Genomic DNA, 25,477 nt, shown 5'->3' on the forward strand with positions numbered 1-25,477 from the left:
CTGATCACGACGGCTTGTCAATGCGTAAATGCGTAAATGCGTAGAGTTGTCAAGTCACGCGAATCGCGTCTCAATGCACAGCTGCCTCGCGTGTAAGGGAGTGTGGAGGCGTTGGATTGCGTTTGCACTCTCGATGCCTGCTGGCTTTAAACTTTAGATCTGTGGCTTAGTTAGATCAGCGCTAGCGACATTGACCGACGAGTTTGTCCAAATGCGGCGTGAACTTTGTTCCTCCCTGTGCTTTGGCTTGGTAGTGTGAGTCAGTTTGCTTTCACGACCCAATACGCCCGTGCGAGCGCGCGGCGCGGTTTTTTCTTCTTTTATTATTATTGAAATGACGCCGATGAATCTGCACTGTAATTTACTGCTTTACGCCAAAGGGAAAAAGAAAAAAGCAACAACGCGATCGAAAATCCAACTCACACATCCCGCGTTACTAAGCGCAGACAACTACTACGACTGCGCAAAAGCGCGTCAAGATCGTACGCAAACGTCCGTGCGCGTGTCCGTGTTTGTGTAAAAAATCCAATAGCAATTTTAATGATTGCTCTCCAGCGCAAAATTATCACAAGGTAGGTGATTTGTGACGCCGGAGATGATAGGTTGCGCGATGTCGCAGAGGTTTTTTTAATGCGTAATTTGCGCACGCGGACTCGCACGGACGATGCGAACCCCGACGTCGAAAAACAAACAAAAAAGAGATAATCGGCAGCTGCACTCTGTGAAGATGCCTCAAGTGAGAAAGCGCATCTCAATGTCAGCGCCGGGCCACGCAATGCAAAGTTTAAAGTCACGTGGGAGAGGTTACATTCGGTGCGGCCCAACTCTCTAATGATCTCGCGCGTGCAAAATTACGTTTTAATTATTATTACGACTGTTATTATTATTGTCGGATTAATTATATTGGATTATGTAATCGACCAGCGCAAAATGCGCGCAGAGTTCACGCGTGAGGCTTTGTAACGGCGGAACGGGAGTTTTTTTCCACTCTCGTCTCGAGGCGTTCAATTGTGTTCTTAAAACAATCTCAGTTAATGCATATATTGTTTTAAGTTTTAACCAAGGAACAGTTATTTTCTTTGAAAGCAAAACAACCGTACTCGTCAAGCCGAATAATCATCGCGTTCGGGCGCACCGTCTCTTATTAGCGAAGCGAAGATACACTCCGCGTCTTCTGCGTGCAAAACAAAACGCGCGCGTTTGGTCGAAGGTGCCAGTTACCGCCGAGACAAACCGCTTCACTTGGTCCAATTCAATCGTTCAGCGCGAAAAAACGCCGAGATGCAACTAACTTTGCGCGTTTTTCTTTTTTTGTGAAACTCGAGAAACCGCATTGCGCTCGCGAGCACACCGCCTCGTTTGATTCTAATAAGTTGCACGCACGCCGTTATCAAGACAGCATGTTGTATTATCCCTGTGTGTGTATATGTTACAAAGCGTTATCGTGTTTGTATTAAAACCTTAAACGCTTCTTCGACATCCCGAAAATGAACCGAACGGCAGATTCCCGCGTGCGGTGTCGCACTTCGGCAAAAGTGCCCTGGCCCGTACCGTAAAATCATTGGCGCACGCGGTGCGTAAATGTGCCCGCGCGTGCAGTGTGGACGCCGCAGTGCCGTGCCACGCCGCGACGTACCTCTCGTGTGCACACGGGTGCCGAGTTTTCACGCCGTGCAAGCTCCACGTCAAACGCGTTAGGCAGTCAACTGTGACCGCCGAACGGCGCGCGCTGCGTTAAGAACGGCGAGGTCGACCCGCGGAGTGCGCATGCATCGAGCCCCGAACGCAAATTCGTCGCGTGCCATTTTAATTATGTATAAATACAGCACTTAACAACTCGTGTGTGTAATATTAACAGTGGGGCCACGTATTGAAGGGCTTTGTAATTGCTCACTTGTATCTTTGGTTGTTGTTGTTGTTATTTAAAATCTCTTCCGAGGGAAGAAAAGTTGTTTCGTGAAAACTCGCGTGCGTGTTGAAGCAAAAGCGCTCGCAATTTAAGGTCATTTTGGGGTCAACTTTAATCCGTCACAATTCTCAGAAACAGGGCAATGATGTTACTTTTTGGTTTGTTTTGTATCGCCCCACGTCCCTCGTCTTATGATTTTGATCTCACTGATCAAACGACGAAATGTGCAGTGGGCACCTACCGCATTTATCTGCCCATGGATTGTGACGATGACATTCGATCTCTGCACGAAGGACATTACGCGAGAGTCTGACTCTGGTGCATGCAGTGAGTGACATCGTCGCAAGTGTTACGGCTCGTTGGTGATCACAGATTTAACTCGCGTACTCATTCAATCAGTAAACAACTTAACCAGCCCCCCCCACCCCACCCAAATAAAAATCCGAAGGTCGTACGACTCGACGCGCGCGATCGAGAAGCCACGGGCACACTCACCGATCATTTATTTGTGGATGTCAATCTTCGTGACCTACGAGGCGGCGTGGGGAGGCATTCATCCAGCAGTGGATTGGCAAAGGGCCGTGAATTATTCATCACTAACTTTATTTTTTTATAGCTTTTTGAGGGGCAGGGAGACAATGGCACGCATTTGTGATACTCGTAAAATATATATACACAAATATGACATTTACATTTTAGCTACAGACGTTGTGTGTGCCAGTTGATTGTCTGGCGTCTATTTCAACCTTCAACAGAATGTACCCACAGTTTATTCAACTTTACACGTAGCTACTCATGATTGAATTTTTTTATGTGATTCAACTTATAATGAACACAGTAAACTAAGTTATTTAATGAAGAACGCCTCAATGCTCTTTTTCATGAGGGATGTTCAGCAACTTCATTTTCATTTTTAAATCGCGTGTTTTGCGATATGCCGGACGAAACAGGAGAATCCAGATACAACTCAACGGACATTCAAAGGGGAATAACAATGACACCTCCACACAGACGGCATCACAACCCACTTGCTCTACTGCCCTATGTTGACCAAACAACAAACTCGTCCTCACGCACTCACTCACGCACTCACTCACGCACTCACTCATTCACGCACTCACTCACGCACGCACACGCTCACTCACGCACTCACTCACGCACTCACACGCTCATGCACTCACTCACTCACGCACTCACTCACGCACTCACTCACCCACGCACACGCTCACTCACGCACTCACTCACCCACGCACTCACTCACGCACACGCTCACTCACGCACTCACGCACGCACTCACTCACGCACTCACTCACTCACGCACACGTTCACTCACGCACTCACTCACGCACTCACTCACGCACACGCTCGCTCACGCACTCACTCACGCACTCACGCACACGCTCACTCACCCACGCATTCACTCACGCACTCACTCACGCACTCACTCACCCCACGCACTCACTCACTCACTCACGCACTCACTCACTCACTCACGCACGCACACGCTCACTCACGCACTCACACGCTCATGCACTCACTCACTCACGCACTCACTCACGCACTCACTCACCCACGCACACGCTCACTCACGCACTCACTAACCCACGCACTCACCCACTCACGCACTCACTCACTCACTCACGCACTCACTCACTCACGCACACGCTCACTCACGCACACCACCAGCATCCTCGACCCAACCTAGACGATCGAGACGGCGCGAGCAACAAGCGCTCTCGCTTGGACCACCTTTTACGCACGCGCCGCCTCGACGGCAGAAGCCTCGATAATCGAGGCACCTTGCTCTCTGCACCCCACCCACCCCCTGCGCACCCCTCCCTCTGCCCCGCACGATGCTCACCACCCCCCTCCACTCGGCAAACCATCTTAGCTCGCTGCCACCTTCGTTGCGTGGACGCAGGGCCGAGCGCCAGACGCGACCGTGCCGAGCACCGTTTATTATTCATGAGACGGGCGCGGCACCGCGCGGGCGGCCGAGCCCCTCCCTCGCCCCCCTCGCCATCTGGCCCGGTCCGGACCGAGAGCGGCGCGGGATCCCCCCGGCCCTGGCCAGATGAGCTCGCCAGCCGGCCCGCTCTGTGCACCACGCAGCCTCCGAGCCCTTCGGGCGAGTGAGTGGGCGAGCGGGCGAGCAGGCGGGCAAGCAGGCGGGCAGGCTGGCAGGCAGGCGGGCAGGCGGGCGGGCAGTAACACGGGACACGGGTCTCGGGCAAAAGCTGCTTGATGTGCCCCCGTCGCGCTGTTTGTTGATGGAGAGGAGACCCGGGATGTTGCGCTGTTCTCTTGTAGGGGGTGCGGAGTAGTAGGAGGAGGGGGAGGAGGAGGAGAGGCAGTTGACGGGGTGGTTTGGAACGCGAGGAGATGGCAGTGGGGGCGATGATGACTCGTTTCGTTTCGGATGTGGCGGTGGTTGCTGGTGGTTGGTGGTGGTGGTTAGACATCCGTTCGCACTCAATGAGTCAATAGGAGGATTTGCAAACCGCGGAAATGTTACGACGGCACTCAAGTGCAGCTTGCCCAAGATCTGTTTTGCTAGAGTGTGCCATAGAGTCTTGCGTAACGTCTGTTTACCGCAATAAGCAACCGAACCCTGCGCGTGCAGGGGTGGGAATCGGGTGGCGCCAAGGCGTTTAAATAGTGGTCAGTCACCGAGAAACTGTGGCTACTGACATACCTTGAAGACTTTGCCTGATAAACGTGAAACATTGGCGTCACTGACCCAGTCGTGTTCGTTACACGCGTTCGATAGACGCGTCGACAGAGATGTAACGAACGCAGTCGCGTTGTCAGAATAGCGATAACTCGGAAGGGGAGCAGTGGGGCACTGATTAGCGCACTGCGTTCTTAAGCCAAGCCACCCGAGTTCGAATCGCGGCCACGGCGAAAATTATTGACGCGTGATATCCCAGCATCTCGTCACCCCCTCCTCCCCTGCTTCACCGAACCTGTGGTGCCAAGTCTGGGGAAGTATGGCTAACAAAACCCTCCCCGGCAGTGGCGCAACACTGCAACGAACAGGCATCCATCCATCCAAGCAGCTGTCCATCAAAGTCCCGACTTATTTGACACGCGGGGTTGCCGCATTTACAAAGGCGAACGCGTTCCAGATGTCCGCCCGGCGCCGGCATGATCCACCACGACCACCACCACCATCACCACCACCACCACCCCCACCACCACCACGACCACCACCCCCACCACCACCACCACGACCACCACCACCGCACGCTCCATTTTTATAAGCAAACTACAAATTGCGCTAAATTCACCCTCGAAGGCGGCCAATCGAGTGCCGGGCGGCCCGTGCCAGCGTGATTATCACGTATATTTCAATTAACGGAATTGAATTATTAAACGCAACGCGACGCAGTGAAGTGATTACTGAAATATGTAAAACGGTCGGCCCCGGGAGAATGCGCACTGTCGCTTTGTACGTCCCTGTGACATATGGCGCTAACGCCGCGGCTAATACGCATCGGCCGTTTTGTTCAGACAGACCGGGGGGGTGTTAACCACCTCCTCGGTTTGTTCTTGTCTTCGTCTTCGTCGTCGTGGTCGTTGTTGTTGTTGTTGATGCGGGATCGCTTTCACGGAGAAACTTGCAGAGCCCCTTGGTAACGTTCAAACATCTCCGTCGTCGTAATCGTCATCATCATCGTCGTCATTATCGTAATCGTCACCATCATCGTCGTCGTCATCTTCATCACCGTCGTCGTAATCGTCGTCGTCATCATCGTCGTCGTCATTGTCGTCATTGTCATCATCGTCGTCGTCATCGTCATCATCGTCGTCGTCATCATCGTCATCATCGTCGTCGTCAGTGTCGTCATCGTCATCATCGTCGTCGTAATCGTCGTCATCATCGTCATCATCGTCGTCCCGCACGCGGTTCTGTAAACCAACATCTGAGCTGCGAAGAAGAACAAGAACAAGAATGAGAACAAGAATAAGGAGAACATTGGGCGCTCACTGTGACATCAGCAGCACACGGCGCTGGGAGAGTGCAACCGCTGCTGATTGTTCCCTCTGTGTTCTCTCTGTGTTCTTTCTGTGTGCTCTCTGTGTTCTCTCTGTGTTCGGCGCAAATCTTTGGGCTGCTGCTGTCGTCTCGTTCGCGAGAGCGACTCGTCCCGAACGCGCCACCGCACGTCGCGCGCGGAGTGCAGTTTGGCCGTCTTGTTTGATAGTTTCATTCTTTTATGGGACGGACTCAGAGGGTGGGGCGCTGCTGCCCGGTCCATCATCTGAGTTCAATTCCTGGCCACGGTTTAACAAAAAATAAAGTGAGCCGTGATGTCGAAACAGTTCCTCGGTAACTCCCGACATGAAGCCCGCACTGACTAGCAGTGGATAGACTTAGGACCGTGTGTGCAAATGAAAAGAAGAGTCCCTGGACTCTGTGCGGAATTTCACTGAATAAATGAATACGTCATCGCAATGGCAAGGCGGCGCTACAAACACAGAACCGGACTTGATACCGGGACGCCGAGGATCAGTTGCACATCGACAGACATTTCAACCATCATCTTCTCAACGGCCTACCCCTGCGAATCATTGCCACGGGGGGGTCTTTACGGGGGGCCCCTCTTTTTTTCGGGGGGGTGGGTCAAGCAGACGGTGCCCTCTGTTAATGTCATCGTCTTCGTCGGTCGCCCGCAGCGTCGAGCGAGGTGTTGACAACAGGAGGAGATGGAGCTCACCACGATCGCAGCTTCGCGCACGCGACCGCGTAGCGCTTTGCGACTCGTGCACGATTTGGGATGATTGATGATTCACGCGCGATTTGATGGGGCGACGTTTGGTGGTGATGGATGTCGATTCGCGGGTGATGGTTTGTGATCGATGATTATAGTCGATTGATGATGATTTCTGATGACGTACTGATGATGATCGATTATTTATGGATGATGATTGATGGATTGTAATTTATGGATGTCGATTGATGATTTGAGGATGTTTGTGGAGGATTATAGATGACTGTGATGATTATTGCACGATTGATGGATGATAACTGATGATCGATTAACGATTCTTTATTTAATGATTGATTGATTGATGCATTATCATTTATGGATGTCGATTGATGATTGGAGGATGTTGATGGAGTATTATAGATGACTGTGATGATTATTACACGATTTATGGATGATAACTGATGATCGATTAATGATAATTTATGGATGATGATTGATGGATTTTGATTTATGGATGTCGATTGATGATTGGGGTTGTTGATGGAGTATTATAGATGACTGTGATGATTATTACACGATTTATGGATGATAACTGATGATCGATTAACGATTCTTTATTTAATGATGATTGATGGATTATGATTGATGGATGTCGATTGATTATTGGGGGATGTTGATGGAGTATTATAGATGACTGTGATGATTATTACACGATTGATGGATGATAACTGATGATCGATTAACGATTCTTTATTTAATGATTGATTGATGGATTATGATTTATGGATGTCGATTGATGATTGGGGTTGTTGATGGAGTATTATAGATGACTGTGATGATTATTACACGATTTATAGATGATAACTGATGATCGATTAATGATAATTTATGAATGATGATTGATGGATTTTGATTTATGGATGTCGATTGATGATTGGGGTTGTTGATGTAGTATTATAGATGACTGTGATGATTATTACACGATTTATAGATGATAACTGATGATCGATTAACGATTATTTATTTAATGATGATTGATGGATTATGATTTATGGATGTCGATTGATGATTGGGGTTGTTGATGTAGTATTATAGATGACTGTGATGATTCTTACACGATTGATGGATGATAACTGATGATAGATTAACGATTATTTATTGAATGATGATTGATGGATTATGATTTATGGATGTCGATTGATGATTGGAGGATGTTGATGGAGGATTATAGATGACTGTGATGATCATCACACGATTGTTGATCGTTTATACATGCTTGATGGATGATGATTGACTATGGATGAATGATTTATGCTGATGAATGGATGATGATGATGATGAATTAATTATGACTTATACATGAGTGATGGATGATGATTAACGATTGATATTGATGGGTGATCGTTTTCGGATAATCATCGATGGACGATTACTTCCGCATGATTGTGATTTACGAATTCTGATATACGAATAACGATTCGTAGATGGCGGATAATTGATGATGACTTACACATGATTGAAAGCTGATTATTGATTATATTATGGGTCGTTGATAATTTACAGATGATGACTTATGAACGCTGATCGATCAATGGTGATATAGGGATGATGATGATTTTTGTTTAAGATTGACAGATGACGAGTGATGGAGGATTCTTGACGACTGATGATCGAATATCGAAATATCGATTGATGGATCATGATTTATTGATGATGATGATGATGATGAATTATGATGACCAATTGCGATTCGAAATTTCTATGTTCATTATGACGTCATGCCTTGCGTCACGTGGGTGACAACGCATGGTGAGCAGCGGACGTCGAATCGGCGTCGCTGTGAAATCTTTGGCTCTGTCGGTAAAGTCACGTGGTTCGGTTCAAGGAAAATAGCAAAAAAATAACAACAAAAAACTACGACGTTTCGATCGCAACACAAGCGGCTCGTGGGACTTGTTTTGACCACAAATCACCGCGCTGTTCAGTGCGGGTTGGTGAAGACCGGTAGGCACTGATGTTGGACAGAGTATACGTCCATGCGTCTCATGCTGCTGACACACGTTGTTACTGCACTGCCTTGCCTATGAAACGTATTTGCACAAACACGTTGTTATATTTCACAAGCGACTTGTTTTGTCTAAATGTTGTGAAACAGACCCGGTCTGTTTATGAATGACGATATTTTATTGGCACATAGTAAGTAGCCTCTTAAAAACAATGTCACGTGATAGTCTTTGGGTCTTTCGGTAAAGTCAAGTAGATAGGTCCACATTAAATAACAAAAACTTAAAACTACGACGTTTCGATCGCAACACAAGCGGTCGACCCGTTGTAATTTTTGTTATTTTCTTTGAACCTCTCTACGTGACTACCGAAAGACCCAAACAATATGAATTCCTGCAGTCACGAAAGTCAATGTCATATGAGCCTGGTTATTTGCCGAGAATATGGTCGACCGATCTTGCAGCATGTTCTGAAATACAGGCACGGACAAACCAGATACAGGCAGTCATCGACTTACAAACATTCGACTTGCGAACATCCAAACTTAAGAACCAGCAAACCGGTTCGTAAGTGAACCCCAAAACTATTTTGTTTAGCGGAGCGATCCTCCGCGATATGTAAGTCCGCCTCGCGCGGCCCGAGTTCCATTCCCGCTCAGGGCTAGCATCGGTGACGATTAGCTGAACCGGTCATGGGCCTCCCGTAGGTCGACTCAGCCTCAAATAAGTACCTGATGTGGTGCGTAAAAACATCGCCACTAGGGAGACAAAGGTGGTCGGGCGTGGTGTTGAACACCCACCCGCTCGTGTATCGTTCGGGCCTTCATAGGTGCTCGCTAACAGCACTTGCCCCAACAGTCTGTTCAGCCTACGTGTGAAAGTGAGTGTGTCTGTGAAAGTGAGTGTATGCACCTAGTGAGTGTGTGTGTGCACCTCGTGAGGGTGTGTGTGGGGAGCGGCAGTGAAATGTTTATCACGCTGCGCTACCAATCCGGCGACCCGAGTTCGATTCCCGCTCACGGCCAACACCAGTGACGATTGTCTGAATGGCTCCTGGGCCTCCCCTAGATCGACTCAGCCTCAAATGAGTACCTGGTTCGGTGTGTAAGCATGTCGTTGGGGTGTGTGGCCGTGCGTCTGTGTTCGTGTCTGCGCGTGCTAGCGCGTGCCTCGTGTGTGTGTCTGTCTTTGTGTCTGTGATGTTCATAATCAATGTTTTTGGGTTAGATCACGTTATTTATAAATGTGTCGTAACCCTCCACCACCCGACACGGCCAATCAGCAAAAAAAATTGTAAATGTTGTGGTTTCACGCTTCAACACACCGGTGGGCTAAAGCAGTGAACTGTTTGTCTTTTGTCAACGTGACACTTTTTTGTCGATTGGCCGTTTCGGGTGGTGGAGGGTTACGACACATTTATAAATAACGCGATCTAACCCAAAAACGTTGATAATGAATAATATTGGTCGCGAAAGCCTACGTGTTGAACTGTCTGTGATGTCTTTGTCTCTGTGTCTTTGTTTTTTGTGTGCACGGGCGCGTGCGTGCCCCGTGTGTGTGCGTGCAATTGTGGTGGCTCATGGCGCCCCTTCCGACAAGTAAGCCAGAATCAGGACTCAAGGTAAACACAAATGAAATTGATTTTTTTAAAATCTATTCATGTTACTTTGTTTATTTACTGTACAGTATTGTTTAACAGTGTTACATGCAAATGTATTTCTTCTTATTTATGAGTTTAACAATGCTTCATGTTTTTTGTTGAACCGTAACATGGAACACTGACCACATGGGCATTTAAATATAGTACATTGCTGTGTTCCGACTTACGAACCGTTCGACTTACGAACGGGTCTCGGAACGTATTGTGTTGGTAAGTCGAGGACGACTCTTTATGACCCACTATATGATGCATTATCATCAGAGGGTGGAGCGGTGGCGCAGATGTTTGAAGCGATTATGGGCGCCTCCACTTTCGCCACGACGCACTGAACGTGGTGAAGTATGGTCTATGGAGGCGGGGGGGGCTTTTATCCAGCAGTAGATTAATAGAGCATAAGTGTATGAACGCACAAATTTTACACGACGGTATATGACCATATTCTAACAGATTATAGGACGCACTTTTTGCATGCAGTGTGCTGTGTAAAATGTGACCTTTTTTTTGTCAGAGAACATGTTTTGTTTGCATGTTCATCACAAGCACGCGTGGTCAATGCAGTCGTGATTCCTTGCAACAAAAAGGTTTCTATTTTGGTGTTTGAACGTCTTAACACAACTTGTTTAATTGCCAGACGGGGCAAAACCTCCTCTTAATATTTTCACAGTGTGCTGTATTTTAAACCAAAAAGTTGGCGGTGCGCGCCTTACACTCCCGGCAGCTGCGAGTGTGCGGCCAGATCTCTGCGACTTCCCTTGTCGACGGCCCGGCACAACATCTTATTATTATTAGTTTTGTGTCAGCTGCGCTTCAGACTTTGCGCGGAACGTCGAACAGTCCGACCTGAACAGCGCGCCGCGTGGCGAACAGTGCACCGGCAAACGGCCCCCAACGGCGACGCTTGAATTGCAGGCCAAATCCACGCGTGCTTAACTTGTTTTATTTTACCCCATGGGCGTAAAAAGACACACAAGACCCACGAAAGAAATGTGGCATTCCATAACCCCCCGGGGCCGCAAGTCAGTCACACAACCGACTGCTGCTGCTGCCGCCATATGAGGTCAAAAATGCGCGCGCCTGGCTTTGGAATCTGACGCAGTCCTCGACGGACACGTGTGCACTCGGCGTATAATGCGCGACACGATGATGGGAGGTATGTCGGAACCGAACTAGCATTGATCTCATCGCACGGCGCCGCTGCTGCGTTGCCAGCGATACGAGAGCACAATTAGCAACAACAACAACAACTACGAAGCAACTCGACGCAATAGCATTGCATTGAAAAAGTGAAGGAAAAAACGATACAATAAGCGACGTTCCGGCCAATGACCCTGTTTCATAGCGCAAGAAGGGGGGGGGGGGGCATTGCCCGAGACTTCAATGTTATATATTTATTTAAGATAATGCAGTTTTATTGACGGATGTTGACTTTATTATTTAACTATTTGGGCGTCAACCCGTAGCCGAATCCACCCGCTAGAGGACGTCTTGCTTTAAGGTGCTTCTTCTAATCCCCCGCAAAAAACAACAAACTACGACGTGATTTCTTCTGTTTCTCTCTCTCTCTCTGCCCAAAAAAAAAAATCCACAACAGCGGTTGGTGGGATGGGCAAAATTCCACCGAAGGACCCCCTCCCTCCCGATCTCGTCCGCGTTCCCGGACGTACCCAGCACAGGAAATGACTGCACAGCGCCGGACGAACGCGCAGTCGGCCAAGGGAAGTTGCGCACCCACCCGCCCGCCCGCACCCACCCGCGTTTGCGGATACTGCATTTGCACCATCGGCACGGGCACCGACGACACGCATTGTGCGGGACAAAGGATCTAACCCACGCACACACACCCACACACACTCGCGTACACACACGGGGCTCTGCATCGTACACACACCGCTCACGGACACACGCACACGCGCCACGCCACGCGCGTGCACAACACGTGTCACAGCAGAAGGAGCCACAGCGACTTTGCAGATCATCCCGAGTGGGGGGGCGGCGGGCGGGGGAGGGGGCACATTTTTATTTGGTGGCGGCGAATCATCATTTCAAAAGAAGTGTGCTCCAGAGTGGTGCCGTGCGAGACGAGGTCGCGTCTGAATCCACCACGATGTTGACCCGGGCAGGCAGAGCGCGTCCGTCGCAGACGCCGCTGCTGCTGCTGCCCGCAGTGCTGGTTGTGGTGCTGCTGGTGGTGCCAGTCGGTGGCGCACAGGATGGAGGAGGAGGAGGAGAGTGCCACGCCGCTTTCGACCTCTACTTCGTACTGGACAAGTAAGAGTGGGACTCGCCGGAGATGAGAGGCGGGGGGGGGTGTCAGCAGTTTGGGTGCGTTGAAGTTCTCTCGCACCGGCACTTTTAAATCGTGCCAGATTGAAACGTCGTTTGGTAAGAACTGCTTTGTTTTGTGTGTGTTCGTTTGTTGCCCTTGCCCCGCACCTCCGACTGACACGGTTGGATAGTACGGTGCGGAAGAAGTTCAATATGCACAGTGCATAGATGCCGTGCGTAGCCAACCTGGGAGGTGCGGGAGAGGGACAACAAACAGAACACACACACTGTACACACAAACTAAACACAAACTAAACACACAAACTAAACACACAAACTAAACACGCAAACTGAACACGCAAACTAAACACACAAACTAAACACACAAACTAAATACAAACTAAACACACAAACTAAACACACAAACCAAACACACAAACTAAACACACAAACTAAACACACACACTGTACACACAAACTAAACACAAACTAAACACACAAACTGAACACACAAACCAAACACACAAACTAAACACACAAACTAAACACACAAACTAAACACACACACTGTACACACAAACTAAACACAAACTAAACACACAAACTGAACACACAAACCAAACACACAAACTAAACACACAAACCAAACACACAAACTAAACACACAAAATAAACACACAAACTAAACACACAAACTAAACACACAAACTAAACACACAACTAAACACACAAACTAAACACACAAACTAAACACACAAACCAAACACACAAACTAAACACACAAACTAAACACACAAACTAAACACACAAACTAAACACACAAACTAAATACAAACTAGACACACAATCTGAGCACACAAACTAAACACGCAAACTAAACACACAAACTGAACACACAAACTGAACACACAAAATAAACACACAAACTAAACACACAAACTAAACACACAAACTAAACACACAAACTAAACACGCAAACTGAACACACAAAATAAACACACAAACAAACCACACAAAATAAACACACAAACTGAACACACAAACTGAACACACAAACTGAACACACAAACTAAACACACAAACAAACCACACAAACAAACCACACAAACTAAACACACAACCTAAACACACAAACTAAACACACAAACAAACTGAGCACAAAAACAAAACGCAGTTCTAAACAAACGAGTTTTCGCATCGGAGACAAAGTTAACGACACCTCGGAATAGTGTTAAACTTGTCAAACAGTCTTCGACTTACGAACATCCGACTTACGAACATCCGACTTACGAACACCCGACTTACGAACAACCGCAACTTACGAACCAGCTTCCACGAGATATGTTTTTGTTTAACATTGACTTGCAAACGGGAACTCGGACTGATGAACAATTTCGTTTAGCGAGGCGATCTTCCGCGAGATGTAATGAGTCAGGAACTTTATTTATCCTGGATAATTCCTGGTGAGTGTGTGTCTCTGTGTGTGGGGAGCGGTGGTGTAGTGGTTAGCGCGCTGTGCTATGAACTTGACGCGCCGGGTTCGATTCCCGCTCACGATCAACACCAGTGACAATTATCTAAGTGGGTTCTGGGCCTCCCCTAGGTCGACTCGGCCTCGGATGAGTACCCGGTGTGGTGTATGGTAAACATCGCCACGAGGGAGTCAAAGGCGGCCAGGCATGGTGCTGGCCACCCACCCCCTCGTGTGTTGTGCCGGCCTTCATAGGTGCTACAAAGGCTATACAGGGGAGCGTTGTTGTGCGTGGCGTGCTCAATTGTCGGGACTTATTGCGTCCTTCCCGACATACAAGCCAGCATCAGGACTCAAAGAAAGTTAAAATCAAACCGATTTGTTTTCCGATTTATGTTACTTAATGTCCGTCTTTTATTGCAATATTGAATACAAATTTAGACTATTTCTTAGTCATGAGTTTAACAATGCTTCCATTTTTTGTTGAACCGTAACACTGGCCGTTTGTTCGTTTAAAAACGGTACAGTTTCATGTTCCGACTTACGAACACGCACACTTACGAATGGTGCGTAAGTCAAGGACTTGTATATACATAGGAGCCGTGGTTTGCGTGTTTTGGCAGGACTTTGTTAAAAGGTGGCTTCTTGTTGTTGTTACTGCTGCTGATGATGATGAGCATAGTAATACACCTCTGGTAGTGGTGGCGCATTGGTTCGCGCACCGCTCTCTGAAGGGCCGTCCAGAAATGACGTCACGCACCTGGGGGGGGGGGTCAGACATTTGTGACGATGTGTGACGACGGGGGGAGGGGGGGTGAGAAATGTGACGTCACATCAAAATGCGCAACTTTAAATAAATCTAGACAACACGTTCTACTTCATTAAATGACTTTTTTTAAATAAATGTTTTCTACTACAACATCAGCGTGCAGCGCCACATTAAATACGCACTACAATGACAATAGTTTAAAGCGATTTGAAGCATGTTTTGTGGGGGGGGGGGCAGAGCTTTGTGACGTCATATTTGAGGGGGGGAGGTCTGACTTTTTGTGACGTCGTGTGACGAAGGGGGGGGGGGGGGTAAAAAATCGTCCAAAATCGCGTGACGTCATTTATGGACGGCCCCTTATATTTATATAGGTCGGCTCGGCGTTTTCAATGAGTTTCTGGTGCCAGTCGTGTGTGGGCATCGACACGGAGGAGACGTGGTGCCGGACCACAGCAGTTTGCCGTTCAATGCGTTGTTCCAGGTCTTTATAGGTGCTCGCTAACAATAACTTCTTGCCACTGCAGTCTCCCTGTAAGCTGGGCTGCCCCTAGGGGGGGAGGGGGATTATTACATCCGTCATGTATGCACATTTGTTGAACTTCTCTCGCACCGTACCTAGCCGACCATGCTAATCGGAGGTGCGGGGGGAGGGAAGGACAACACACGAAACACTAAAACGCAGTCCTAAAAAAATTCGTTTAAACATCTAGATCATTTAAAAGTGCATGGCTCCAGTGGCTTCCTAATATCGGGCGGAAGAGCGTTCCAGACGGCCGCAGAAGCGCGTCTGAAAGCGACCGCGATGCGTGTGACCGTCTTTGTTCGACGGTTATAGCCAAACGCTGCTTCTGAGTGCGCCTGGTGGTTTGTGCTCTTTGAGCAGATCGTCAAGGTGTTGTGGGTCACTTGTGGCAAGCACTTTGTGTGCAATGAGCACGACCTTTTATCTTATTAGTTCGGCGGCCGGAAGCCACGGCAACTCGGCGACACAGTGACGTCAACGTGCTGCCCCCCCCCCCCCCCAATGCTTTGGGACCCCCCCAATGCGCGTGGCCCCCCAATGCGAGGGGCCCGGGCCCCCACCCCAATGCGCCCCCCTCCCCTCCCCGATGCTTTTGGACTCCTCAATGCGCGTGGCCCCCCAATGCGAGGGACCCGGGTCCCCACCCCAATGCGCCCCCCTCCCCTCCCCGATGCTTTTGGACTCCTCAATGCGCGTGGCCCCCCAATGCGAGGGGCCCGGGCCCCCACCCCAATGCGCCCCCCTCCCCTCCCTGATGCTTTTGGACTCCTCAATGCGCGTGGCCCCCCAATGCAAGGGGCCCGGTTCCCCCCCCCAATGCCCCCCCCCCCCCCCCCCAATGCGAGGGGCCCGGGGTGATCGCCCCGATTTGCTTTACCCCTAAGAGACACGGCTCTGCGTGGTCACAGCGCTAATCTCTCCGGCATCTCGCCGCCGGAAACGCCCCTCCTCTGGGGGTTCGCGGGCCCAGCCAGAGGGGGGTTCGAGCCCAGTTTGTGAGAGAGGGCGGATCGCAGCGGCCGATTTGCCTTTCGAATGCAGAGCTCCCTGGAACGCCGATTTTTCGAGAGGAAAAGAGCTGTCAACAGGTCGGAGTTGTGTTAAGTCGCCCGAATGAGCAAATCTGAGAGGTGGTTTGATTAGACACACGTGCCCTAAGGGCATGCCTTCCAACAACGCGTTGGTATCATACTTCATACTCATCACTATTAGAAAAACAAGTTTTGCTGGCTGGCTGGCTGACTGGCTGGGAGGGAGGGACGGACAGACGGTCACGTCCAAATGAGGTACGGGTTGCTAGTTCCTATCAAGAACAAAAAAAAACACGACGAGTCAGCATCATCCAAGGGTCGGAATCTTTAAGGTCCACATGTCCGTAGTTGTATTTTCTTCTTGTACGAAACCAACACGCATCCCCTCCACTCTTCTCTCGTCACCCAACCCCCCTTCCCGTTGCGATCCGCCTCGATTCCCTTCTCAGAGACAACGGATAAGAGATGACATCTACGGTAGAACGGTCCCTCTGGCTAATCACTGCGATTCCATTACCCCTAACATTAGCTGCTCACTGTGTGCCAGTGTGTAACACGGCCACACTTATCCGTGCCACGACTTAGAATCCTCGTTCATTTTGCCGATGCAGTATTCGGTTTGGCTCCATGTGCCGCGGGCTCTTCCAGTGAGTGCTAAGCTGTCCAGTCGACTCACGCTCGTGGGCTTTTTGCCGCAACATCGTGCACAATAACAAGTTCCATGCTCCTGTTACCGGCTGCATTGTTACGTGCTGGATAGCTACCGCTGTGCGCGCGTGTGTGTGTGTGTGTATTTGAGGGGGAGCGGTAGTGTAGCGGTTAGCGCTATGAACCTGGCAACCCGGGTTCGATTCCCGCTCACGGCCAACACCAGTGACGATTATCTGAACCGGTCCTGGGCCTCCCCTAGGTCGACTCAGCCTGAAATGAGTACCTGGTGCGGTGTGTAAACATCGCCACTGGGGAGACAAAGGCGGTCGGGCGTGGTGCTGGCCCACCCACCCCCTCGTATACCGGTCGGGCCTTCATAGGAGCTCGCTAACAGCACTTGCCCCTACAGTCTGTTAAGGCTATACGGGTGATCTTTATCTTCATTTCACATAGAGTTTAAATCATGGCTAAATGTAACGCGGCATTTACAGCCTGACTCGCTGAGATGCGTAAATGTCCATCGGTCTGGCTGCGTGACACTTCTTGCCACCTGAGACATTGCAGGCTTGTGGCCAGTGTGGAGCACGTGCCGGGAGGCCGTTGTGTGCAAGGATTTAATGCTCTCCAGCTAAAGGTTCAACGTGTTCATGCATTAGCTCTGTCCGTCCGTAACAGGAGGGGCACTATAACTCTCGTGAAAATGATCCAATACGAACCAATGCGCAGTAAAGTTGGCTTTCTATTAGGCACTTTAGCCTTATTGAAAAGCGGCCACTTCGTTCCAAGGGCTTGTTGAAAACATTGGAGGACCCAAACGAGAGCACCAAAGGACTATTTGCAAATGTGCAAACGTATTTTTCCCGAGCAGCCGTCCGTCGTCGGCTTCCGCGCGCCGCAGGCTGAACACATCCGACGACTCGCGCTCGTTGATCAGGAGTCACGGGTAATGCACGTCGCGTGACGCGTGACGTTCGTGCGCGCGCGGTTTTCCTAACTCGGAGCGGGCCCCCCACTTCTCGTCGGCAGATCGGGGAGCGTGGGGATGCACTGGAATGAAATCTACGACTTCGTCAGAGAGCTCACGGAAAAGTTTGTCAGGTGCGTGAACAAAAAAAAAATCGGGAATAACGATAACCGCAAAAATAATGATAAAATGACTCAACATTGCCTACTCACTCTTAAAAAAAATTGCGGTCTACCGTACACGTGTCGTAAGCATGCTCCGTCGACTTGATCCGTGGGATAGTTGCAAACATTGTCCTCAGCAGACCCTCTGCCCCGAGGACGGTCGTTGTTAAATGATGTGGGCACACCCATCGCTACCCCCGGGGCATCTGATTCCCATGCCGTGTTCTGTCTGGTCCCAGCCCTTTTGTGTCCTCAAGCAAAACTAAATTGCAGCTGCGCAGTGCTCTCTCTCGACCTGTACGCTTCCGGTTACAACACAATTAAAGGAGGCAATGTGGTGTTAACTTGTCCACCACCATATTTGGAGACCTACTGGTGCAATGTTCTTGTATGGATATAATAAAGTTCAGCTCGAGTTCATTGATGTGCTCTACTGCTATGCTCTCCTTCACCAAAACGGAAACTGACCATCATGGTGAGCTATGGGTCATACAACCCCTGCTGCAAGCACGGTGTGGGGAAGCCCCCTGAAATGCAGCAGTGGATTGGATAAAGAGCTCTCCACATTGTACAACGCGGTTCATACTTGTCGGTGTCTCCATTGCGTTTGTGCTGCCTGAAGGCGAACGCTCTGGGCATCGCGGTGAACCGGTTGTTGCAAACAAACTCCTCGCGTGGTTTTTATTTCGCCCCCCCCACAGCCCGATGATGCGATTGTCATACATCGTGTTCTCCTCCAAGAGTTACGTCATCATGGAATTGACATCCGACAGGTACATTTCTGTGGTTTTTGGTTCGCCGTGTTTTTTTGTTTTTGCGTCCTTGAGTCACGGACTATGGTTGTGTACTCCAGCGGTGCGCCCGGATATTTATGTGCTTCAGCAACCAACGAACACAAATAAAACAGTTCTCCGATTTTTTTTAGTGGTGGATTATAAAAAATTTAACTGGATTTCTCTTCACTTGATACAGTAAATTTGGCTGTGACGGTCCCACCTGAAGACGGAGACTTGTGTTGCCTCCGAAACGTCGTGATTTCATGTAGTTATTTTCATTTATTATTATTTTATTTTATTAATATTATTTTTTTACCTACGTGACTTTACCGAAAAAACCTAAGAGTATTAACACACGCACTTATATTTTAAAATTCGAATGAAAGCTCGTGATCTTTCGAAGAGATTGCTACACGGACATGTGGCTTTTAAATAAACCAGCAACGTTAGGTCAGTGTGACTTTTCTTTTACTTTACATTTTTATTCCAAAAGCAACATCGTTGCCCCGCGTACCTCTCACTAAACAATACGTTCAGAGCAGCATTCCGTGCAGAGTCCCCAATACTCGCTCACGCTGCCTCGTCACTCCGTCACTCCGGCACGTGCTTCCCGTCGTCTTTAGTACGCAGCGATCTCCGTTGCTGCTAACGTTCTGCGGACGATCATGCCGCACGCCGCCGTGCGTCTTTGCTCCAGAATGTGCCATTGCATATTCGACGGATTGTTTGCGACTCTGGCCGGCGAAGTTGTGTGCGGCGTTTTAGAGGGTGCTGATAGCCAATCTAGATCCTGATTGGGGATGAAAATTCAGGCCTTCTATAACCTCCAGGGTTAATACAAATGTCTTTTTTTCCTGCCATAGTAACGTGAAACACTCCAACAACTTCATTGTTTTTTGTACCCTTTTATCTGGCAACAAAACTGACACCTTTTTTACAAGGAGTCATGTTTGCATTGACCACAATACCTGCAGTCGGAATGCAAACAAAAAACACAACTCTGATAATGTATGCACTGTCCTTGAAGTTGATTGGTCCACACCCGAGACAGCTTTCCTTAGAGCCTAGTCTCACATGGTGTTGGACCAGATGACGCCAAAAGGCGCACAACTCAAAGACGTTGCACCATCAGAGTATGAGAGCTCGGGGTAAGCATTTACACCATTGGAACCCCCTTTGCCAATAGCAAAATATGATAATTGGTTTTTTACTCTTTTATCTGGCAACAAAACGGACACCTTTTTTTCCAACAAGTATTAGGGGGGATTAGTGGCAGAGTGGTTGCCACCACTGCGCTATGAGCCCGGTGACCTGAGTTTGATTCCTAGCCAAAGCAGATGTCAGTTGTAAGTTATTGACGAACCGTTCCTGCCCTCCCCCTCAATCCTGCACCAACCCGTACTGACCAGCGTGGTGATGAATGGTGAAAACAAAAATATAATAACATTTTAGCCCATCAGGTTTTCGGCCTTCCCACCAATTATGTTTAAGCCACATTAGTTTTAGGAAGACCAACTCTCTGAACTTCATAATTGTCATTAGCAGAGCTTGGCCTGTTCGACAAAAGCACATTTGTTGCCCAATGTTATACGACAAGAGCCATCTTCAGACAATGTGGAGGTCTCGATTTAAAGCTTTCGTGACTGCAGGGATTCATCTTCTTGGTTCTTTCGGTAAAGTCACGTAGAAGGGAAGTAATAAAACAATAAAAATAAAACACAATAAAATAAAATAATTCTCACGACGTTTCGGCCACAACGCAAGCAGCCTTCCCTTCTACGTGACTTTACCGAAAGAACCAAGAAAATGTGGAGGTCATTCACTGCATGGTAGTAAATGAACAAACGCACGCACGCACGCGCGCTTGTACGGTATGTTTATGTATCACGTTAAACCTTTGTACCTTCTCCCATGGGCCCTCGTGCAGAGAAAAGATTAAAAAGGGTTTGGAGGACTTGAAAAATGTACAACCAACCGGAGACACTTACATGCACGAGGGCATCAACGAGGTAAGGCGAGCGCGCCCCACGTGCTCACGCTTGTGCAACCTGGGATGGCATCGGGGGCACATTTGCAATGTGTTTCCTGTTGACTGCTGGGAAGTTACATCGTTTAGGCAACCTCACAGTCAAAATAAAAATAAATCATCTTTACGTACAGGATGTAGTAGGTACGTATCTACGTTGAACTTCTTTCACACCAACCGTGCTCAAAGGAGATGCGGGGACTGCGAGATGATTAACTGTGGTTTTCGTAAACGTGGCTTCTGTATGGAATGCCTCGTCCCTCTTTCTCGTTGGGTCCTCGGTAATTTTAGGTTATTTTGCTGCTAAAGATTTCCTACGTGACAAGCCACTTCGTTGAGCTGTCATTAGTTGCCAGTTCGCTTCTGAAAAAAAAAAGCTAAATAGCTCGGTGGACTTTACCTGGAAATGTACCAAAAATAATGTGTATATATTTTTCGAATTGTTTATTTACCCGTCCAATACTTGGCACTCCTATCGTGTCTTTGAATTGTTTGTTGTTGTAACGTTCTGACCTGCTCCTACTGGACATTTGTGAAAAGAAGAGCTTGATAGCTCACCGGAATCCTGCAGAATAAATAAATATTCTGATCCTGTGCCCGGCTGGTTGGCGTTCACCTCTGTACAGTGGCACAATTCTTGGAGCCACCCCAGCATCTCTGTTAGGGCATAACCAGATTGCACCCGGGTCACAGTGATACATTGCAAACATTTACGCTGTATATTTAAGACTCAAGATTCATGCAGCAAAAAAATAATATTTCACTTAAAATAACTGCGTTTTCCTTTCATCTCTCAGGCAATCGTACAAATTGAGGGTGAACAACAGAAAGGTATGGGTTTTTTATGAAGATGCTTGTACCACATCTCTGATTAATTGCTCTTTCACGGGTTTTTTTTTTATAACTTCAAAATAAGCCATGCATTATTGTTACATTTGATGGCCCATGTTTATAACCCACTTCCATTAAAATTGATTTTAACTCGTAGCCGTCGCCGCTGAACAATCCATTTTGATATTTCAATGAAAAACAAATTAACCGTAAAAGCTTCACCCTTGAGCTGCCGAGATTCATCTCTCCCATTCCATGAAGGTTTGAACGGAAACGACTGTGGTGAGCATATTGTTAGATCCATTGCTTCTCGGTGCCATAAACAACATCGTCCAATGGTGCTTTGAAATTGGCACATCACATCGTCGTTCATTGCAGATGCTTAAAATAAAATTTCCGTCAAGTCATTCACAAAGCCAACATCCGCTATTTCTTTATCATATGGATGCAGCGATCAGCTTGCAATCCGAAGGTTGCGATATCAAATCCTGGTTGGGGGGATTGAGTCAGACCATCATCAGCATCATCCCTATGGAGTCGATTAAATAAGTACTGCGTAGTGGGGAAGTCAACGGGGTTGTTTCACGGATAGACCCACTCTCTGTCGCAGAAATGTGGAATTCCCGTTACTGCCTCAGGTTCTGTGAACAGGAAATAAGCACCACGAGAAACCACACTTGCTTTAAAAAATATATATTATTTGACTGAGGACGTCTGCCCTTTGATTGCGTCCGATGAAGCCCGTGCTGTCCGCGCTTGTGTCCTTGCCAGGGAGAAGAGTGTCGAGTGTGATTGTATCCCTCACCGATGGAGACCTCGTTGAAAACCTCTTTCCCTACGCCAAGAAATCGGTAATATGATTCGTCGCCGGGGCATGGGGAACAAAGCCTGCATTGTTACCCTCACCTCGCACGAACCTATTATGTACTGCTTTCAGGATTAAATCATTTTTCGCCCTGATTTCATGTCTTGAGATCAAATAAAACCATCACTTCTGCGCTCCGGTTTCTGCTCGCGTGAGGCCACTTTCCTAGAATTCTGAGCCCCGAGCGTGCTCCCGGTACTCCCTCGCGCATTCCACCGCCGCCACCACCGCCGCTTGCCGCCCTGCTTGAACGAATCTCCAAGAATTCCACGAAAATAGCCAAAGCCATTCACGGACGTGGTAGCGGTGGCTGCTCGCACAGTCTTGGCCTGTGTGACTGGAGGGTGGCAAGAAACCGTCGTGTATCACTGTCCCCAAACTACGAGGCAAAGAGGTGCACACGTAGCGGAGTTAGTTGCACGTTCCTCTTACCGATGAATGTTCACGGCATGAGTGGAGGCTAAGGTTTGTCGCGTAAACAAAACGTGCCAATGAGTCACTACTTCAGCCCACCGGCGTGTTGGAGAGTAAATCCACAACATTTGCAATCTGAGCAGCGTGACGTTTCGCTGGTAATTACATCCAAAGCTTACCGGTTGGCTGTGGCAGGTGGTGGCGGGGTTAACGACACATTTACGCTGACGCGGCGACCTCACCAGAAATCCTTTATTAGGAAGGCGATCAAATTTCAATTTAAAGCTTTCGTGACTGCAGGGATTCATCTTCTTGGTTCTTTCGGTAAAGGCACGTAGAAGGGAAGTAATAAAATAATAAAAATAAAACATAATAAAATAAAATAATTCTCACGACGTTTCGGCTATAACGCAAGCAGCCGTCTTCAGGTGAAGAACAACATTCTATAACGCAAGCAGCCGTCTTCAGGTGAAGAACAACATTCTTCACCTGAAGACGGCTGCTTGCGTTGTAGCCGAAACGTCGTGAGAATTATTTTATTTTATTATGTTTTATTTTTATTATTTTATTACTTCCCTTCTACGTGACTTTACCGAAAGAACCAAGAAGAGGAAGGCGATCGTCGATTGTTCCGTCTCGACGTGCGAATCGTGGAAAAAACAAGGCTGACGTTGGAAACGAAGACAATGTTCCACTTTGGGCTTGAAAACAAGAAACATCTGTTACAGCTTTGTTTGAAGTTTTTCTGTTTGAACAAATGTGAAGCCAGCTGTGTTTAATTAATAGAGATCGCGTCTGGCAAAGCGTTGCAACACCCTACCAGGGTTTATCGCGCAGAAAGGTTCAATAACATTGTTTACTTTTCTCTTGTTTATGTCGTCTGGGGCAATGCCTCTTTTCTTCTGTGCGTGATGGAGGGCTAAGGATTTGAATAACAAAGTTGTGACTCTCAATTCATAATTTTCTTTCAGGCTGACAGGGCAAGGTCAGTTGGAGCCTCTGTTTATGCCGTTGGCGTAAAAGATTTTAAGTATGAACAGGTAAATAATTTCTATTGTTGATATTATTATCTATATCTTGTTGTGTAACACACACACACACATGCATGTTGTCTTTGAGAACTAATTTATTTCATTACACTTGATAATTTACTACTATAACGACCCATTAATGTCTGTGTGTCCCGCGCGTGACGTCACTCCACATGAGGCCAACACCCACAGGTGACGTCCTCCAAATGGACACCCCTCCCCCCCTCCAATAATAATAATTAGCAGATGACGTCACTCCACATGGGGGGGGGGGCGAGGCGCCTCCTCCCCCCTCCTCGGCGTCAACTTACAACCCTCACTGCCAAGGCAGAACCCTCACGTCACGCGATCTCCGCTATTGAGACATATAAGTAAAAAGGACTTCATCATGAACTAGGGTTTATAACCTTTCAATGAAACAAGTCAGTGTCACCGCGGCCTTACAAATTAAACACGAATGGATGCAATGAATATCACGTCGCGGTCTGCTTTTCGTTTGCAAGTTTCAGATTTACTGCAATAGACCCGTCCTGGGAAGGGCAAAAGGCTCGTGTATAAATATTATTAAAGTCACTGGTCTTGTTATTAAAGAGTATTTTTTTTTCTTTCATTTTAATATACTGCATAGCCATTAGTGACGAGTGATATCTGAACCAGGCCTGGGCCCCTACCCTTCACAAATACGCAATTAATGAGTTGGTGAAGTATGGTTAAACCACCTTGACCGACAGGGAGGCCTTCATCCAGCAGTGGATTTAAAAAATTCGTTTTGTTTTCTTCATAATTTATCATTTGGAGGCCCTCCCACCTGCATAGGCAGCAGTGAGATCTACACAACCAGGAGGGAAGAAAAAAAGTCGAAATATATTTTCTTTTTAAAACCCCCAACAAAACTATCACACAATGAAACGCATTTCTACAAAACGCTGTCGCGTACAGAATACCACTCCTCCACGCGCATCGCCCCTGTCATTGATAACGAACACTCTACCCTTTGCCTCCTTGCGCGCTCCGAGCATGCGAGCACCTCGATTCAAGTTTTAACACCTACGCCCCCCCCACCCCCATCTGTCACAGCTCGCCGTGATCGCAGACAGCAAGGAACATGTGTTTCCAGTCAACGGGGGCTTCAGCGCCCTGCGAAACATCATCAACTCCGTGAGTGCCTCTCTGCGCTCTCGCGAGACGTGCGAGCGTGCGCCGTCGACGCTACGAGACCGACATCTGTCAGCGAGCGACCGTGCGGCTCTCTGAAGGGGAGCGGTGGTGGAGCGGTTAGCGGCACCGAGTTCCATTCCCGCTCGTGGCCAAGACCGGCGACGATTATCTGAATCAGTCCTGGGCCTCCCCTAGGTCGACTCAGCCTTGAACGAGTACCCGGTGCGGTGTGTAAAATGTCACCTGATAGG

The 25,477-nt window shown here is 48.3% G+C and overlaps 1 protein-coding gene across 1 annotated transcript in view; it reads left to right on the forward strand.

Annotated features, from left to right (window-relative positions):
- Positions 1-25,477, forward strand: part of LOC133350567 (anthrax toxin receptor 1-like) — an 82,442-nt gene that overhangs the window by 427 nt on the left and 56,538 nt on the right. Inside the window, exons 2-9 of the mRNA XM_061565032.1 lie at positions 11,879-12,555; positions 18,024-18,095; positions 18,827-18,898; positions 20,829-20,910; positions 21,725-21,758; positions 22,530-22,609; positions 24,009-24,077; positions 25,146-25,226. Of these exons, the coding sequence (XP_061421016.1) occupies positions 12,392-12,555; positions 18,024-18,095; positions 18,827-18,898; positions 20,829-20,910; positions 21,725-21,758; positions 22,530-22,609; positions 24,009-24,077; positions 25,146-25,226 (654 nt within the window). The 5' untranslated portion in view covers positions 11,879-12,391. The remainder of the gene's footprint in view (positions 1-11,878; positions 12,556-18,023; positions 18,096-18,826; positions 18,899-20,828; positions 20,911-21,724; positions 21,759-22,529; positions 22,610-24,008; positions 24,078-25,145; positions 25,227-25,477) is intronic.

This window comes from Lethenteron reissneri, chromosome 34, assembly GCF_015708825.2.
Source record: "Lethenteron reissneri isolate LAM-NWPU_2019-01 chromosome 34, ASM1570882v1, whole genome shotgun sequence".
Lineage (NCBI taxonomy): Eukaryota > Metazoa > Chordata > Hyperoartia > Petromyzontiformes > Petromyzontidae > Lethenteron > Lethenteron reissneri.